Here is a 15,141-nt window from a genome sequence, read left to right as displayed (position 1 = left end):
TTTTGTTGACTTTTAAGTGATGTTCTTTTTCTATTTATTTAATTATTTATTAATAACTGTATTTCGCAGACTCTTGGAAAATTGGGACGTGTGCAACAAGTTTATCATGACAACGATTTGAAAGTAGAAGTTGGAAATACTTCGTGGACATATAATCCACTTGCAGTTACTAAAGTGGTAAGTATTGTGCGTATTTTTATTTTGCTTTTCATATATTTTTAAGTGAAACATCGTATATCTTACGGGGTGTTAGAACTGCACGACATAACCAAAAGACCTGGCTAAATTTGGCAAATTTAAGCCCAAGCGCAACAAAACCTTGAAAGCGATTCAACATACAGCACAAATAAAATTTATAACTCAAATTTTTTATTATATAACTACAAATGACTTCCAACGTTGGCGGTCAACATGAATATCTGCATATATGAAAAGAAACTATTAAAGTTCTCTAAATTTTCTCACAAATTGTAAAATTTACGATATAGTGGTTGATTGAAAAGCATACTATCGATATAGTTCTTTTGAAGCTACGTCTATCTCATTTGGTCGCTCAACCTGAAGTGCTCGACCATCATCTTTATGTCCAGTATTACCAATATTCACATAATCCATAAATGATTACTCTCAAATAACCTTAGGCTACGTTTACAATAGTTAACATAAAGATTATTGATTATGTGTCTGCTGATCGTTTTGTACAGCCTAAAAAAATGGCGCCCAACGTTGGGGGTGAATATCTGAATAATTGAATATAAAGATATTTGCAACATTTAAATCAAATCCTGTTGTGAAAAAATTCAGGAAGACGAGGCGAGAATACTTCCCATCAGGGAGAGAAATGAGATGATAGCCAAACAGTTCCTGTTGAATACCCAGAAACTGGGCATCCCAACAGACATCTGATTGATGAGCCAACACCGCCCAGGGGTTTAAGGAGTCATCTCCGTAAGCATTATGAGGAAATACGGCTCCTGAGAACTCAACCGTATGAAGCCAAAAAACACAAGCAGGTCCTCAGCGAACTCCACAAACAGGCGTCGGACCTTTATGCCAGGAATTGCCCGGTGAATCCAGTACTCAAAGAACAGTACCCAAAACTTGCGGAAGCGGAACGCATACCCCCCAGAAAAACGCGAGTCACTCTAGCTCAACTTCGATCTGGATACTGTAACAGGTTAAACTCTTACCTAGAATCAACCCCGACATACAAAATGTATGCCCCACTTGCAATGTGTTCCCACATGACACCAACCATCTCTTTAATTGTAATGTGGAACCAACGCCTCTAACACCCCTCTCATTATGGTCCACCCCTGTTGAAACTGCAAGTTTCCTTGGACTCCGGTTGGAGGATATTGATGACAATTTGTGATCGGCCGCACCAATTGGATGGGGCGAAGCACTGCTACAACAACAACAACGTTTCGCTTCTTTCGCGCTTAAGCACTAGACCCATATTTTCTGTTCTTACTTCCAAGTATTCATTTATAAATATTTCTTTTTATTATACTGCAGGCTTCCGCCTCTGCTGATGGGAGTTGTGTGCCAGTTATTTCGAGCGGCGAACGATTGTCTGCAATTTTGAAAAAACTTTTCGAGCCGAATGTTTCGGGCGATGCCACAGAGGAGTTTGTGAAAGCGGCCGCAAATGGTTACACCGTAAGTTAGTTAAAATTTAATTTTTAATTCGATTAGTTTAAAGAATTTTTATTTATTTTTTGCTATTAGGCACGATGTGAGGAATATCTTTCTGGCGCTGTACAGCCAGCTACTTCGACTGCCGCTGGTGCTGCTGCCGCCGCCGCTACCGCTGCAGTTGCTGCTGGCGCTCAAGCTGCCGCTGTACCCGATGTAAATGGTGTTTTCGCTGGGCATACCGCTTTACAAGCAGCCTCACAAAATGGCCACACTGATGTCATACAAGTTTTGTTGCGACACAATGTTGATGTTGAAATCGAGGATAAAGATGGCGATCGTGCTGTGCATCATGCCGCATTTGGCGATGAACCAGCAGTTATTGAAATACTTTCCAAGGCAGGTGCCGATTTGAATGCACGCAATAAGCGTCGTCAAACAGCACTACATATCGCTGTTAACAAGGGACATTTGAATGTTGTGAAAACCTTACTCTCTTTGGGTTGTCATCCCAGTTTACAAGATTCGGAAGGTGATACACCATTACATGATGCTATTTCCAAGGAGCATGATGAAATGCTTTCCCTATTGCTCGACTACGGCGCTGACATAACATTGACTAATAATAATGGTTTCAATGCTCTACATCATGCCGCACTCAAAGGTAATCCGAGTGCTATGAAAATACTTCTAACAAAAACCAATCGTCATTGGATTGTGGAGGAGAAAAAAGATGATGGTTATACAGCTTTGCATTTGGCTGCATTAAATAATCATGTCGAAATTGCTGAATTGCTTGTGCATATGGGCAAAGCAAATATGGATCGTCAAAATGTGAATTTACAGACTGCCTTACATTTGGCAGTCGAGCGACAGCATGTGCAAATTGTCAAGTTACTTGTGCAAGAAGGCGCTAATTTGAACATTCCCGATAAGGATGGTGATACACCATTACATGAGGCATTACGTCATCATACGCTCTCACAGCTGAAGCAATTACAAGATGTTGAAGGTTTTGGCAAACTTTTAATGGGTCTACGCAATCCAAATAACAAAAAGGCTTCTGCATCAATTGCCTGTTTTCTAGCTGCAAATGGCGCTGATTTAACATTAAAGAATCGTAAACTGCAAACACCACTTGATCTCTGTCCCGATCCAAATTTATGCAAAACTCTTGTCAAATGCTATAATGAACGCAAAACTGATGATTCTGAATTGCCTGGTAATGTAGCTGGCACAAGCTTGAATGCACGCGCACGCGCACTTGCAACGCCAGCAGGTGTTTGTAACGCAGCCGGCGTTGGTGTTAATGGTGGGGCTGCTGCTGGAGGTGCTGCTAGTGGTAGTTTGAATGGTATACCAATCAATACAGCTGGTGTTGGTAGCACCATAACAGCTAGCATGCAACAGTCGGTAGCGTCTAATCTACCTTTAACTACAGTGATGAAGGGTGGCAGCGCTAGCGTTGGTGGCTGTGTTGGTATAGCTGGCGCTTGTGGCGATTTACGTAATAGTAATGCTGGTGGCAGCGGTGGCTTGAATAGCCTAGCTAATGAATTAACACAATCGCTTCAAGCCGCCGCAAATGATGCGGTAAAACAAGCAACATTAGAAGAATGTCTTGTATGCTCGGATGCTAAACGTGATACGGTGTTTAAGGTAAATTACAAAGAAGGCTCCTTTGCAAATACTAGTGAAATTCAACTCTTTTGTTTTTCCTCCATTTTGTTTTCAGCCTTGCGGTCACGTTTGCTGCTGCGACACTTGTGCACCACGCGTCAAAAAATGTCTTATTTGTCGTGAAACAGTGACATCACGTGAGAAAATCGATGAATGTTTAGTTTGCTCAGATCGACGCGCATCCATATTTTTCCGCCCTTGCGGGCATATGGTTGCATGCGAGAATTGTTCTGGTTTAATGAAGAAATGTGTGCTTTGTCGTACACAAATTGAGGAGATGTTGCCGTTTTCCTTGTGTTGTGGCGGCGCTGGTATTGCTGAAAAGGTAAAATTACACACACAAAGCAAAAGAAACCTCATTATAAGTCTATTTTTGCTTGCAGGTACATGGTGTTAACCATTGTATGAGTGACGATAAATCCAGGGAAATGCATTGCGTCAATACTTCGGGACATGGTGTGGCCATGAATAATACAGTGCCAGGAGCCATGGGTACACCCATTGCTAGCGCAAATCAACTACATAGTCAAACTAATATCTTGGCAAATGGTGCTGCCGCAGCAGCAGCAGCAGAAACAACAGCATCTAGCGTTATGTTGGCACCGTCCAATGTGAATAACTTTCAAGTGGATGATGTACAAAAACTCAAACAGCAGTTACAAGACATTAAAGAGCAAGTAAGTAGTGTATTATTCTTGGTAAATATGGCATTCAATTGGTGAAACATTTATATAAATCCTTATAACTCTGAGCCTATTTAACCTACACCAATGATATTTGGTGAATGGGCCATATAGATGGAAATCTAGGGGCTTCTGGAGATCAGAGATACCCGCCTCTCACTTCGTGGTCATTATAGAATTACTTCAAGACAATTTCGGATTATTTTTAGTACCGTTCCGCGCTTATTTTAAGAATTATGTATATAAACCCGTCGGGCCTATTGAAGAATGATTCCGGATATTTCTGGATAATTTAGGGGGCTGGCTCAGGATAGTTACGGGAAGTCTTAGGACTATTTGCAAATCATAACCAAATTGTTTTCGGAATGATCACATGTTAATTTCGGAAGTAATGTGCTAATTTTGACTATTTTGTGGCCATGTCCACTAGATCAATTCGGGAAAATTTTAATGCTATTTTGGGCTTTCTGTACTGTTTCGGAAATTTCAATATTATTTTCGGTATAATTTCGAAACTGTTTCGGGATTGTTTTCTACGTATTTTCGAGACTGTTTCGGCATTGTGCTCAGAACCGTTTCAGAATATATAGTTGCACTAGAAGACCCGGCAGACGTTGTCCTGCCCTAAATTTGGCCTATCTGCATACATTTTAATAGCTTTTTCCGTCTGACTCTGCCCTCCCCCCTCCTCACTTTTTCCTAATCCTTTTATTCACTCCTCCCTCCGTCTTTTTCGCTTCATCTATCTCCATCGTCTCATTCTATCTCTTTCTCAATCTCCTCCTCTCTTTTCTCTTCTCTCTTCTCTCAATTTCTTCTCATTCTTCTGCATCCCTTATTGCCTGTCCCAGAGGGTGGTATGTATTTTATTCCAGTCCCACTCCGAGTCTCAGTCCCAGTCCTAGTCCTAATCTCAATCCCAGTCCGTCTCTGGATAATATATTACTCTGTACTAAAGCACTCATCAACAGCTTTCATTTAATATCCATATTGTATAAACACTGTCTAGGCATTCACTGGCCCACGTTTTGGCCTATATCTCGAGACCCTAGTCACCCAGGGGTATGAAAATTACCCTCTACACAACTAAAGACTCTCCTGAATTAAAAAAAATGTCATAGTACCTTTAAATCGCGGGCCCCCTCAGAAAACCCCCCCACCCTCTCGGCGGGCCTGGTGATGTGCTATACTTGATATCATTCGCTATAATATTTTTGATTGATAAGCAGGTTGTTTAATTAAACACCAAGCAATTACACGGAAGTATATCCGCACCACCTGAAAATATGAGTGCCACTGCGTATACGTAACATTTTATTATTACATATAAACAAATAAAAAAAATTGCAATAAAATAATATTGCAACTATAAACTGAGATATAACCTATCCTATTTCTCAAGTTAGATCACACTACACACGGGATGCAAAACAAATTCAAAATCGGTACAGTTGTTTAGGAGTCCATCGCGGCCAAAAATGTTGCGACGCGTGTTTTTTATATATTAAGATTGCATTCCTAGAGTGAGCATGCGATTCGTAACATCCGCGATCGTATAACTTTTCACGTAAAAACATTGTTTTTGGATTATAACATACGTGATTGTACTACTTCTTTCGTAGGACAGTACTCGTTGCGTTAGACCTGTCAAAAGCTTTTGATACGGTCAACCATGGCACGTTATTGCAAGACATGGAAGTGTCTACCCTTCCCCCAAGTCTTAAAAGGTGGAACGCAAATTATCTGTCTGGTCGGCAGGCATCGGTGCAATTCAGGAACGCAACATCCAAACCAAGAAGAATTAAACAAGGGGTGCCACAGGGTGGTGTCCTATCCCCACTTTTGTTTAACTTCTACATATCAAAGCAACCTTCGCCACCAGAAGGAGTTACTATCGTCTCCTACGCCGATGACTCTACAATAATGGCCACAGGTCCAGGCCCACAGATCGATGAGCTTTGCAACAGAATAAGCGGGTATCTCCCTGATCTCTCCAGTTTCTTCGCCTCGCGAAACCTGACATTATCACCGACGAAATCAACGGTGACCTTATTTACGAAATGGTCGTCTCAAATGTCGACCATTTTGAACAGGTGTGACGTTCGATCAGGATCTACATTTTGGTGAGCATGCAGCCGCAATTGTACCGAAAATCCAGAGCCGCAATAAAATTTATTTATTTTTTTTTTTTATTTATTTATTAAACATTTTCTTAATGCATATTTTAAATAAATTACAATATTGAAAGAGCACATTCTATTACTATATAGCATAAGAAAAGTACATGGCATTTTTTATATTAAATTTTTAAAATAGTATTAAATGCCAGTTCACATAGTAAAATTCTTTTTCAGTGTGGGGTGTATAGTGTTTAATAATATTATAGAATAAACTCTTAATAATTCCGATAATTAGTTAAGATAACGATAGAGAAATAATTGATAAATTAATTAGTTAAGGTTCCGATAGATAAACAGTTGATATAGTTACAAAAGTTAGATATGGCTTACAACAACGTCCTCAGCAAGGCTTCTAGATCGTAGTGGCTAAAACTAATCAGATACGTTTTTATTTTATTTTGAAATAGGTTAAAATTTCTTATAACTTGTACAGAAGTAGGGAGAGAGTTGAACAATTTACACGACGTGTATGTATAACAACTTCTGAAGTGAGATGTCCTAGCATGCGGGATTTGTACCGATGGAAGCAGATTGCTCCTAAGGTTGTAGACTTCAGAAGGATAACTTTCTAAGTACCCCGATCTAATAAAGAACGTTTTTAGGACTTTAAATAAATATAGATGACGACATGGTAGTATATCTAGTCTCCTAAAGGATATCATAGCGTGAGACCTGTAGTTTGCGCCACATATGCGTCTTATAATTCCCTTTTGGAGTGTTACAATGGGTGACAACTTACTAGCCGAGGCGCCACCCCAGCAGGTAATCCCATATTGAAGTTTCGATTGGACTAGACCATAGTAAACAGCTTTTAGAGTGGACATAGTGCAACACTTTTTGAGACGATAGAAGTGACGGGTAGTGTACAGAAAGTAATGTTTTAGTTTCTGAATGTGTGCAGACCAATTTAAATGATTATCGATTATAATACCTAGGTATTTGAAATTTTCAACAACATCAATCCTGAAGCAGTTATCACTGCATTTAACGTTGGTTGCGAATGAACTTTTCGTGGCATTCAAAGTGCACGCCATATGATGCATGTTAAAACGTGCGCATTCTGTTGAACGAAAAAAAAGGTCACAAGCCTCAATTTCTTTGGGGTCAAGTGTTGGATTTTAGCAAATGAAATTATCAACTTTGTTACTTGTTACTTTCTACTTTACATTTAATATTCTCAGTAAGCTTTGCTTATATAAACTATATATAAAAAATGTATGTCAAGATATTTTATATTCAAAATAAAAGTTGTTGCTGAATATTATCACAATAGGTTATGAACCTAGCACGCTTCCACTGAGCCGAATAAGTAACTTATAAATACCTACATACGTGTGATTCAGGATGAGCTACACAGCCGTGAAAATTGAGCCATTGGGTAAAGAGAATTTCGATACGTGGAAGATCCAGATTGAGGCCCTTCTAACAAAGAATGATGCCTGGAAATACGTGAATGGTACGTGTTCAAAACCAACTTCTCCCCCGGAAAAAGTTGCCGAATGGGACTCTGAGGATGCAAAGGCTAAATCGGATTTGATATTAGCGATCGCTACTACCGAATTGAAGCAGATAAGAAATTGTATCACTTCAAAGGATATATGGGACAAGCTTCATAGCATATATCAATCCAAAGGACCAGCTCGTAAGGCAATGTTATTGAAATCTCTTATATTACTAAAAATGAAGAATGGCCAAGATATGCGGGACCACGTGAAAAATTTTTTTAACGTCGTAGACAAGATTCAAGAAATGCAACTCGAAATAATTGATGAACTTCTAACCGTCTTGTTGTTGTACAGCATTCCCGAAGAATACGAGTCATTTAGGATTGCAATCGAAACTCAGGAAAAGTTGCCGGAACCAGAGGTGTTAAAGGTAAAGCTGCTGGAAGGTATTCTTCCAAGCACGTAAACGAAATCATAGTGAGAGCACCCCCGATGCAATGTTTATCCACAAAAATTCACAGAACCAGGGAAGAAAGCAAGGTAAGGGAAAGTTTAAATATGCCTGTCATTACTGCGGAAAAATAGGTCACAAGGCCAAAGAATGTAGAGCGAAGGCAAACGAAGCAAAGGCTAAGGAGAATGGCTTGAAACGTAACGAATCAACAAGAACTGCAGAAGTCGCAATGCAGGTGAATGGAGAGCTCGAGCGATGGTGTCTAGATTCAGGTGCATCTTCGCATATGTGTAGCAAAAAGGAAAAATTTAGAGGACTTGAACCATCGGACATAAATGTTTTACAATTGGCTAACAACGAGTCAACGAAAATACATGGAATTGGTACTGTGAAACTCATCACTTCAGAAGGCATCGCAGCAAAATTTGATGACATGCTCTATGTTCCTGACCTGCGATCAAATCTACTCTCAGTTTCGAAAATAACAGATCATGGTTTTAATGTAGTATTTACCGCAAAAGAGGCCATAGTCTTACAACCAGAAACAGGTAAACAAGTAATGATGGCTACTAGATTTAAAGATTTGTACTATGTTTCAGAGAAAACTGAAAAATGTAGTCTAGCACAAATAAGTTTGCAAGAATGGCATGAACGATTCGGCCACCTGAACGAGAAGGATCTAAAAGATGCTATACGAAAAGGCAAAGTTGTTGGAGCTGAAACAAATTTCAACGAACAATTACCTATTTGTGAATTCTGTGTTAAGGGAAAACAAACTCAGACACCATTCCCAAAATCGTCAACTAAAACGACTGATCTATTGGAGTTAGTTCACACTGACGTATGTGGACCAATGCGTACAAATTCCTTGGGGGGATCTCGATATTTTGTCACATTCATTGATGACAAATCAAGGTGGTGCGAAATATATTTCATCAGAAAGAAAAGCGAAGTTATGACCAAATTTGCAGAATACAAACGCATGGTCGAAAAAAGGACTGGTAAGTTTATTAAATGTATTAGATCAGACAACGGAACAGAATACGTTAACAATGAAATGCAGACATTTTTGAAGAAAGAGGGTATAAAACACGAACGGACAGTTGATTATACGCCGCAACAAAATGGCGTTGCAGAGCGCAAAAATAGGACATTGGTAGAAATGGCCATATGCATGATTATTCAATCAGGGCTGCCCGCAGTTTTTTGGGCTGAAGCGGTTTTGACAGCAAATTATTTGCGAAATAGATGCCCATCTCGTAGTTTGGATGGTGAAACTCCATTTAAATTGTGGACTGGAAGATTGCCAAACGTAACTCACTTTAGGAAGTTTGGGTCAACGGCTTATGCCCTTGACAAAACTCATAAAAAGGGAAAGTTTGAAGCCAAATCCAAAAAATGTATTTTTATTGGATATTCAGAAGAAACTAAAGCTTACAGGCTTTGGGATGCAAGTGCAAGAAAAGTTTTACGAAGTAGAGATGTCACTTTTGGTAACAGTTTCGAGTTGAGCGATTATGAAGGATTTATTGACGAAGAAAATTTCAAAAAAGATTTAGCTTTTGGTATTGATTTTAAAATTTTCAACAAAAACACACATATAAAAGGTAGCAGCGCTGAAGAAGACAACGAAGATCCTAAAGAAGATTTTAGCGATGAAGGAGAAAACGGGTATAATACCCCTTCTGAACTTGAAAATACTGAACGCTATGCTACTCCCATGACTTCGATGCGAGGACCAGGCAGGCCTAAGAGAGTTCTCACCGGAAGACGAGGAAGGCCACGTAAATTGTACAACATGGTAAGTCAATCGAACAGAGAAGCATCAGATGAGATTGGTGAAGATTACCCTAATACTGCTGGCTTAGCTGTTCATAGCGATCAACTGTCAACAGCTGAAGCTCTATCTAGTCCAGATGCAGATGACTGGATTAAAGCAATGAAGAGTGAATACGATGCCCTAATGAAAAATCATACATGGGATGTAGTTGAGCATCCAGTTAATAAGAAAATAATCGAATGTAAATGGGTCCTACGCACAAAATATAAACCTGACGGAAGTATAGAACGACGCAAGGCTAGGCTTGTCGCAAAAGGGTTTACTCAAATACCGGGAATTGGTTTTGACGAAACGTTTGCACCTGTTGCTAGAATTGGATCTATTCGTTTAATTGTAGCTCTTGCGGCTGAGTATAGTCTGATTTTGCATCAACTAGATTTTGTAACTGCATATTTGAACGGGAATATTGAGGAAGAAATTTTTATGAGAATACCGAAAGAATTCGACAAAATCTTAAGTAAGGAGGAATCGAAAGAATATCACGGAAATAAGGTATGTTTGATTAAGAAAGCACTTTACGGTTTGAAGCAGTCTGGTAGACAGTGGTACAAGAAACTAGATGAAAAATTGAAGAAAATGCAATTCCAGCCATTGAAATCAGATACATGCGTTTTTCTGAAGAAAACAGAAAAAAGTATGATAATTGTCGCAGTTTACGTCGATGATTTGATTGTAGCAGCTAATAACAATCAAATGTTGCACGAGCTGAAAATGGAACTAGCAAAATCATTTGAGATGAAAGATATGGGTGAGTTGACATATTGTCTTGGTATTAGTTTCAAGCAAAATAATCAGAATAATACAGTAACGATGTCGCAAGAAAAGTATGTAAATGATATTTTAAAGCGTTTTAACATGCAAGACGCGAAGCCAGTCTCCACTCCTTTAAATCCGAGCGTAAAACTTTCGAAAGAAATGAGCCCGAATACCGAAACAGAGAAGCAAGAAGTTCAGAACATACCTTACCAGAATCTTATAGGGTCCCTAATGTACTTATCAATATCTACAAGGCCAGATATTACACATGCAGTTAGCGTTTTAAGTCAATATAATTCCAATTACGGGAAAGAGCACTGGATAGCTGCAAAACGGGTACTAAGATACATAAAAGGAACTGCAAGTATGGGATTAGTTTTTACGAGGACTGTTAAAGAACTAGTGGGTTATACCGACGCAGATTGGGGCGCTAATATAGATGACAGGAGATCTTATACTGGTTTTGTCTTCAAGTTAGCAAATGCCGCTGTAAGCTGGGAGTCTCGAAAGCAGAGAACTGTTGCAATGTCCAGCACAGAAGCAGAGTATATGGCGCTTTCTGAATCTGTAAAAGAAGCAATACATCTTAGAAATTTTTTGGTTGAAGTACATGGTCAAATTGGTATTACACCTATATTTAATGATAACCAAGGAGCAAGATTATTGAGTAAGAATCCAGTATTCCATAATCGAACAAAGCATGTTGATATACGCCATCATTTTGTAAGAGATACAGTGGAGAGAGGAGAAATTTCTATCGAATATTTGCCTACTGATAGAATGCCAGCTGATGTGCTGACCAAAGCACTACCATTGCCAAAACACAATACTTGCATTAACGTAATTGGATTAACTATAATGTAGATTAAATATACATAAGTAACTACGTATAATATACATACATATGTATGTAAAATTCCATTTGAGGGAAAGTGTTGGATTTTAGCAAATGAAATTATCAACTTTGTTACTTGTTACTTTCTACTTTACATTTAATATTCTCAGTAAGCTTTGCTTATATAAACTATATATAAAAAATGTATGTCAAGATATTTTATATTCAAAATAAAAGTTGTTGCTGAATATTATCACAATATCAAGGCTAAAATACATCAACTTCGTTTTATTACTAACTAGTAGCTTGTGTAAAGCAAACCAAGTCCGCAGCATATGTACATCGTGGCTAATATCACATATTAGTTCGAAGTAACTCGTTGTACTATACGCAATGGCAAGATCATCTGCAAAGGCCGTCGTTTTGCCCTTCAATGGAATTGAAAAAATTGAATTAATATAAATGAGGAACAGTACCGGGCCAAGGACAGAGCCTTGGGGTACGCCCAGATTAACTTCCTGCAGGCTACTGTAGTAACTACCCACTTTAACTTTTTGTATTCTATTAGAAAGATAAGATGTAAACCATTTGTACATAAAGCCACGAAAACCTGCACGATGTATTTTTTCCAGAAGTATATTCCTGTCTACCATATCAAAAGCTTTTGTTATGTCGACAAATAAACCAGCACAGTTACTTTTACTATCTAGAGCTTTGTACACCTTTGAGCAGAAATCTAGTAGAGCGTCCTCTGTTGAGAGTCTGGATCGAAATCCGAATTGCATGGGGCTGAAAAAGTTCGATTTATCTAGAAAGTTCACAACTCTATTTTTAACCGCCTTTTCAAATACTTTGGAAATCGATGGGAGTAGAGATATGGGCCTGTAGTTACGTGCGTCCCTCTTATCCCCTTTTTTGAAGATCGGGATTACAATGGCACATTTAAGATCATCAGGAAAAACACCCTGAGTTATACTTTTATTGAATAAATGTTTCAGTATATCTACTATATTGAGTGATATTTTTTTTAATAAACTATTTGAAATACCGTCATCGCCGCAAGAGCTAGAGTTGGTCAATGTTTTTATAATTTTAGCGATTTCGAAGCTGGATATGGGGTTAAAAAAGAAACTATTAGTTGCAACTTGGCATAAGGGTAGATTGGCTGCAAACTGACAATCACAGGGTTGAACTTGAATTACCAATCGAGGTAAAGTATGTATTAAATTTATTGGCAACTTCTTCTGGGTCTGTAGTCAGCTGGCTTTCAGCACATAGGGTAACTGGCTCGTGGCTCCCTACACTGTCGAGGTTTAGGAAACTGTGGATGACGCCCCATTCTTTTCTGGTATTGCCCAAAGCTGAGTTAAACTTGTTTTTAAAAAATGTATCGCGCGTAGTGCGTATTGCTTTATTGGACTGATTGCTAATTTTATTGTAGCGAGAGCGAAGCTTCCTACAATTGGGATGCTTAGCACATTTTTTGCCTAACTTATTTTTGAACTTTATTTTCCTTAATAGATGTCGGGTAATCCAAGGTTTAAGTCGCAGAACTTGTTTACGCTGACTCACATTAAGAGTGCAGTTATTGACATGCACTTTTAAAGTGTTTAAAAATATACCATAAGCTGCCGATACGTTACTTTCCGCGTACACGTCTGACCAATTTTCGAGAAGAAGCTTGTTATTCAGCATCGTAAAGTTTACCTTACAAATCGATTTACGAGCGCGGTTGATACTTGGTTTGCCTGACGTAATACCAGTTAGCTGTATACCAGTCATCGTGTGATCGGTTACTTGCAAGTCCATATTAAGACTTGTACAATTTCTATTAGGAAGCGAGTTGAAACGACAAAACGCGTGGTCAATGCAAGTGCCTGAACTTGTTCGTGTTGGTCATTTATGTAGGATTCCAAACCATTTACCGCCATTAAAGCCAAATATTTGTCGGTAATACTGGAACGATGCAAAATATCCAAATTGATGTCACCAAGAATAAAAAAAATTAACCGATTTCGCATTTACCACTAAAGAGGAATATTCTTCAAGGAATAACGATATAGGTACAGACTGAAGTCTGTATACCCCCAAGAAAACAAATAGTTCGGCTTTGATATTGATGGAAAGCTGTAACGTATCTGCACTTTGTAAGCTATTACTAACTGACGAGCAGTCAAAAGTATCGCGTACAAGACTTACTCACTGGAAGAAGCTACAGGCCTGCCAATATACCGTCCTCAAAAACCCCACGGGTTGTCTTCTTATGTCCCCAGAACACCATCTCCATAATGAGGTGAGAATACTCCCCTCAGTGGTGCTTGTTATCGGAACATGCCGGATCTGCATCGGGCAAAGGGCCATCAACATCGATAACACTCCCCAAGGCTTTCGGAGAATATCCTCTTCGCTACAACAACAACATACACATGAACGACTAATTGAACGTAATCGCTGAATTGATTATGTTTTGGTATTTTTACAACCAATTTTTCTTTTTTGTATCTATTACGACTTGAAAATATGTTCCAACGTACTTTTGGTACTTAAAATATCAACTCATTCAAAATAAATCGAGATTGGTTTGCTATCGTATATTATAATCCCATTTAACATGTACGACCTATTACGTAATTTTCTTTCGTATAGTATTCATTTCGGGACGACTTTGAAACTATATCGGAATAATTTCAGCATTGCTTTCGTTTTTATTTTGGGACCACTTCATAGTTCGGTGTTGTTTTCGTGTCCGTTTTGAACTATTTCTGTGTAATTTCCAGACCAACTCGGGATAAGTTCCGAATTGTTTTGATACCATATGGGCGGTATTTCAGGCTTGTGCGATAATTACAGGACTGTTTCGAAATAGTTTTGGGACTATTTTAGTATAATTTCCGGATCCTTTCCGTTTTAGGAATGCTTTAGGGATAGTTTCAGGAATATTTCCGGATCATTCTAAGATTTTCGCGGATTTGGAGATTAATTTGACACCATCGTTTTTATACTCAGTGTGCTTTGCACACAGGCGTGGACTGATATTGACTCTTGATAAAAATTTGAAAAAAAAAATTTTAATGGGCATGGCACCGCCCACTTGTGATAAAATCAATTTTACAAATATTATTAATCATAAATCAAAAATCGTTAAACCTATCGTAACAAAATTCGGAGAGAGGTTGCCTTTACTATAAGGAATGCTTTGAAGAAAAATTAACGAAATCGGTTAAGGACCACGCCCACTTTTATATAAAAGATTTTTAAAAGGGTCGTGGACGAATAAAATAAGCTATATCTCTGCGAAAAAGAGCTTTATATCAATGGTATTTCATTTGTGGATTTATAACAGTAAATAGGAAAAACTTCAAATTTAAAAAAATGGGCGTGGTACCGCCCCTTTTATTGCTAAACAATTTTCTATGTTTCGGGAGCCATAACTCGAAGAAAAATTAATGGAACGTAATAAAGTTGGGTACACAGATTTTCCCTATAGCAGGAAATATTTCTAGAAAAAATGGCCGAGATCGGTTAAAGACCACGCCCACTTTTATATAAAAGATGTTTAAAAGGGTCGTAGACGAAAATAATAAGCTATATCTTAGCGAAAAAGAGCTTTGTATCAATAGAACACTAAAA

The 15,141-nt window shown here is 38.4% G+C and overlaps 1 protein-coding gene across 1 annotated transcript in view; it reads left to right on the top strand.

Annotated features, from left to right (window-relative positions):
• The window catches only part of mib1 (mind bomb 1), a 44,634-nt gene that overhangs the window by 24,409 nt on the left and 5,084 nt on the right, over positions 1 to 15,141 (top strand). Inside the window, exons 4-8 of the mRNA XM_067787798.1 lie at positions 70 to 177; positions 1,519 to 1,662; positions 1,732 to 3,297; positions 3,374 to 3,643; positions 3,702 to 3,995. Of these exons, the coding sequence (XP_067643899.1) occupies positions 70 to 177; positions 1,519 to 1,662; positions 1,732 to 3,297; positions 3,374 to 3,643; positions 3,702 to 3,995 (2,382 nt within the window). The remainder of the gene's footprint in view (positions 1 to 69; positions 178 to 1,518; positions 1,663 to 1,731; positions 3,298 to 3,373; positions 3,644 to 3,701; positions 3,996 to 15,141) is intronic.

Source organism: Eurosta solidaginis, chromosome 5 (assembly GCF_040869045.1).
Source record: "Eurosta solidaginis isolate ZX-2024a chromosome 5, ASM4086904v1, whole genome shotgun sequence".
In the NCBI taxonomy this organism is placed as follows: Eukaryota; Metazoa; Arthropoda; class Insecta; order Diptera; family Tephritidae; genus Eurosta; species Eurosta solidaginis.
The sequence above is the reverse complement of the archived record's forward strand: the minus strand, read 5'-3'. Positions and strand labels throughout refer to the sequence as shown.